General features: G+C 53.3%; 1 protein-coding gene across 1 annotated transcript in view; it reads right to left on the bottom strand.

Moving 5' to 3' along the window:
* The window catches only part of LOC121274944 (protein kinase C alpha type-like), a gene marked incomplete at its 3' end in the record, with an annotated part of 7,864 nt that extends 3,624 nt beyond the window's left edge, over window positions 1-4,240 (bottom strand). The window contains exons 1-2 of the mRNA XM_041182316.1: window positions 4,117-4,240; window positions 1,632-1,788 (exon numbers count right to left, since the gene is read on the bottom strand). Coding sequence (XP_041038250.1) covers window positions 1,632-1,788; window positions 4,117-4,240 — 281 coding nt within the window. The remainder of the gene's footprint in view (window positions 1-1,631; window positions 1,789-4,116) is intronic.
* Between the last annotated feature and the right edge of the window lie 760 nt (window positions 4,241-5,000).

Below are 5,000 nucleotides of genomic sequence, written 5' to 3'. Positions count from 1 at the left end.
TCCTGGGGACTTGTCACCCTTCAACCCCAATAGTTTGCTCAGTACTTTTTCCCTAGTGATGGTGATTGTCCTAAGTTCCTCCTTCTCTATACCCCCTGCACTACCTGTTACTATTGGGGTGGTACTAGTGTCCCCCACTGTGAAAACTGAGGCAAAATATTGATTAAGCGTCTCTGCCATTTCTGCGTTCCCCGCTATTAACTCCCCAGTCTCGCCCTCCAAGGGACCAACTTTAGCTACTCTCTCACCTTTTATATACTTTCGCTATCAGTTTTTGCATTTTGCGCTAGTTTTCTTTCATTATTTACCTTTGCTCTTTTGATTATTATTTTTTTAGTATAACCCTTTGTCGATCTTTAAAAGTTTCTCAACCTTCCGGCCTGCCTCTGACCTTTGCCCTTTGGTATGCATTAGTTTTTGCCCTAATGGTATCTTTAACTTCCTTGCTTAGCCATGGATACTTTTCTCCCCTCTTACCATCTTTCTTCCTCATCGGGATATATTTTACTTGGGAGGAATTGAATATCTCCTGAAATACCTGCCTCTGCTCATCAACTGTCCTACCTTGTGGTCTCCCTGCCCAGTCCACTAGGGCCAAATCTGCCCTCACGCCTATGTAAGTTACCCTTTGTTTAACTCCAGAACACGAGTGTGGGACTCGAGTTTCTCGCTCTCAAACTGAGCTTGAAATTCTATCATGTTATGATCACTCTTCCCTAGAGGATCCTTTACTAGGAGGTCATTAATCAACCCCATCCCATTACACGAAACCAAATCCAGTATAGCCTGCTCCCTGGTTGGTCCCACAACATATTGCTCCAAGAAACAATCTCTAACACACTCTATGAACTCTCTCTCGCGGCTACCCTTGCCAATTTGATTAGTCCGGTCCGTATGCATATTAAAATCGCCTATGATTATTGCCGGCCCTTTCTTACATGCTCCCAATATTTCCTGGTTTATACTGTGCTCTACTGCTGAACTACTGTTTGGGGACCTATAGGTTACTCCCACCAGGGATTTCTTTCCCCTGCTATTTCTTATTCCTACCCAGACTGACTCTACATCTTTCTCTCCAGTCCCTATATCATTCCTCACTATAGCACTGATCTCTTCCTTTACTAACAAAGCTACACCACCTCCTTTTACTTATGGGACAGAACTACGCTGACCCAGGACTGCTACTGTCCCAAAGAGAGGACAATATTGACCCAGGATTCCGTTCGTCGGCTCACCTCTCCCCGCTCACCCATCCCTCCTACTCCTCCTGTCCCAATCCTTTCCCCCCCTCCCCTCCAGCCTTCCCCTCCCCTCCACTCCCTCCCCCCCTCCACTTATTCCCATCCCTCCCTCCCTCTCCCCTGCCCCCTCCCTCTCCGCAGAATCCAGGCCAGCAGGTGAAGTTGGAGCCAAGGCACCAACCTTGCCTTCACCGACAGTGTCCCAGCTGTCCCCTATTTCTACGCGCTCAAAGTATTTCATGGAACGATGCCTTTCTCCCACGTATCTCAATAAATATAACTCACACTCTGTTAACACTTGCCTCTGTCCCTCTCATCCCTCCGTTCTCCACTCCCACTACACTCCCCCGCAGACCACCCCTACCCCCACCCCACCCAGCCCGTCCGTACAATGTGAAGAACTCATTCCATATGGGGTTCAGCGTCGAGCGGATGGTCCGGGTTTTCTGCTTGCTGTGTCCCTTGGGGTCAGGGATCAACTTCAGCTTGACGTAGGGGTCGGACAATCCATTGGGATCCATCGGGATTAGATTCCGAGCTTCGCCAACTGGACAGAAGGACGGGGGAGAGTGGGGTAGAGAGAGAGAGAGAGAGTCAGAGTATATACATCTCCCTCCGACAGTGCAGCACTCCCTCAGTACTTGTACCGGGGGGAGTGTCGGCCTGGATTATGGAGCTCAAATCCTAGAGTATGTACATCTCCCTCCGACAGTGCAGCACTCCCTCAGTACTGACCCTCCGACAGTGCGGCACTCCCTCAGTACTGACCCTCTGACAGTGCAGCACTCCCTCAGTACTGACCCTCTGACAGTGCAGCACTCCCTCAGTACTGACCCTGTGACAGTGCAGCGCTCCCTCAGTACTGACCCTCTGACAGTGCAGCACTCCCTCAGTACTGACCCTCTGACAATGCCTCACTCCGTCAGTACTGACCCTCTGACAGTGCAGCACTCCCTCAGTACTGACCCTCCGACAGTGCAGCACTCCCTCAGTACTGACCCTCCGACAGTGCAGCACTCCCTCAGTACTGACCCTCCGACAGTGCGGCACTCCCTCAGTACTGACCCTCTGACAGTGCAGCACTCCCTCAGTACTGACCCTCTGACAGTGCAGCACTCCCTCAGTACTGACCCTCTGACAGTGCAGCACTCCCTCAGTACTGACCCTCTGACAGTGCGGCACTCCCTCAGTACTGACCCTCTGACAGTGCAGCACTCCCTCAGCACTGACCCTCTGACAGTGCGGCACTCCCTCAGTACTGACCCTCTGACAGTGCGGAACTCCCTCAGTACTGACCCTCTGACAGTGCAGCACTCCCTCAGTACTGACCCCCTGACAGTGCAGCACTCCCTCAGCACTGACCCTCTGACAGTGCGGCACTCCCTCAGTACTGACCCTCTGACAGTGCGGCACTCCCTCAGTACTGACCCTCTGACAGTGCGGCACTCCCTCAGTACTGACCCTCCGACAGTGCGGCACTCCCTCAGTACTGACCCTCTGACAGCGCAGCACTCCCTCAGTACTGACCCCCTGACAGTGCAGCACTCCCTCAGTACTGACCCTCTGACAGTGCAGCACTCCCTCAGTACTGACCCTCTGACAGTGCAGCACTCCCTCAGTACTGATCCCCTGACAGTGCAGCACTCCCTCAGTACTGACCCTCTGACAGTGCAGCACTCCCTCAGTACTGACCCTCTGACAGTGCAGCACTCCCTCAGTACTGACCCTCTGACAGTGCGGCACTCCCTCAGTACTGACCCTCTGACAGTGCAGCACTCCCTCAGCACTGACCCTCTGACAGTGCGGCACTCCCTCAGTACTGACCCTCTGACAGTGCGGCACTCCCTCAGTACTGGCCCTCTGACAGTGCAGCACTCCCTCAGTACTGACCCCCTGACAGTGCAGCACTCCCTCAGCACTGACCCTCTGACAGTGCGGCACTCCCTCAGTACTGACCCTCTGACAGTGCGGCACTCCCTCAGTACTGACCCTCTGACAGTGCGGCACTCCCTCAGTACTGACCCTCCGACAGTGCGGCACTCCCTCAGTACTGACCCTCTGACAGTGCGGCACTCCCTCAGTACTGACCCTCCGACAGTGCGGCACTCCCTCAGTACTGACCCTCTGACAGTGCAGCACTCCCTCAGTACTGACCCTCTCACAGTGCAGCACTCCCTCAGTACTGACCCTCTGACAGTGTGGCACTCCCTCAGTACTGACCCTCCGACAGTGCGGCACTCCCTCAGTACTGACCCCCTGACAGTGCAGCACTCCCTCAGCACTGACCCTCTGACAGTGCGGCACTCCCTCAGTACTGACCCTCTGACAGTGCGGCACTCCCTCAGTACTGACCCTCCGACAGTGCAGCACTCCCTCAGTACTGACCCTCTGACAGTGCGGCACTCCCTCAGTACTGACCCTCCGACAGTGCGGCACTCCCTCAGTACTGACCCCCTGACAGTGCAGCACTCCCTCAGTACTGACCCTCTGACAGTACGGCACTCCCTCAGTACTGACCCTCTGACAGTGCAGCACTCCCTCAGTACTGGCAAATTCACTGTACAGCACAGAGTTAGATACAGATTAAATCTCCCTCTACACCGTCCCCATCAAACACTCACCGGACAGGTACAGCACGGGGTTAGATACAGAGTAAATCTCCCTCTACACCGTCCCCATCAAACACTCCCAGGACAGGTACAGCACGGGGTTAGATACAGAGTAAATCTCCCTCTACACCGTCCCCATCAAACACTCCCAGGACAGGTACAGCACGGGGTTAGACACAGAGTAAATCTCCCTCTACACTGTCCCCATCAAACACTCCCAGGACAGGTACAGCACGGAGTTAGATACAGAGTAAATCTCCCCCTACCTGTTACATGCAGTTCATTCTCTTTGAGAATCCTGGCCTTGAGGTGAATTCTCCCCCGTTTCTCGGTGTGGTCCAGTCCGCAGAGGCTCGGAACATTCATCACACAGCGTTTGTGGACATTCATCTCACAGTCTGGGAGAGAGGGTCAGGAGAGTGAGTAAGACAAACAAATTGATGGACAGAGTGATAAAATGAGGCAGAGAGAGAGAGACAGAGAGAGAGAGCGAGAGGGAGAGACAGTGTGAGAGAGAGCAAGAGAGGGAGATAGGGATAGAGTCAGGCATACAGAGAAAGACAGACAGGAGAGAGACAGAGAGAGACAGAGAGGGAGAGAGAGAGAGAGAGGGAGAGAGAGAGGGGGAGAGAGAGAGAGGGGGAGAGAGAGAGAGGGAGAGAGAGAGAGGGGGTAGAGAGAGAGGGGGGGGAGACAGAGAGAGATGGGGGGAGAGAGAGAGAGATGGGGGGAGAGAGAGGTTGAGAGTGAGTTGTTGAGTGATAAAAGTATCTGGATCACTAGCCCAGGGACAAATTTCACCACACCATTACCTCCCCTAGTGACTGTGTGTGTCACTTTGTGTGTCTGTCTCTATGTGTGTGTGTCTGTGTGTATCTGTGCATGTGTCTGTGTGTGTGTGTGTGTGTGTGTGTGTGTGTCCGTGGGTATCTGTGTATATATGTGTGTGTGTGTGTCCGTGTGTATCTGTGTATGTGTGTGTGTGTGTGTATCTGTGTATGTGTGTGTGTGTCTGTGTCCGTGTGTCTGTGTGTGTCTGTGTCCGTGTGTCTGTGTGTCTGTCTCTGTATGTGTGTATGTGTGTGTGTGTCTGTATGTGTCTGTGTGTATCTGTGTATGTGTTTGTGTGTGTGTGTGTCTGTGTCTGTGT

The sequence above is a fragment of the Carcharodon carcharias genome (genome assembly GCF_017639515.1).
Source record: "Carcharodon carcharias isolate sCarCar2 chromosome 39 unlocalized genomic scaffold, sCarCar2.pri SUPER_39_unloc_18, whole genome shotgun sequence".
Lineage (NCBI taxonomy): Eukaryota > Metazoa > Chordata > Chondrichthyes > Lamniformes > Lamnidae > Carcharodon > Carcharodon carcharias.
Note: the sequence above shows the minus strand (reverse complement) of the source record. Positions and strands in the feature narration are given on the sequence as shown.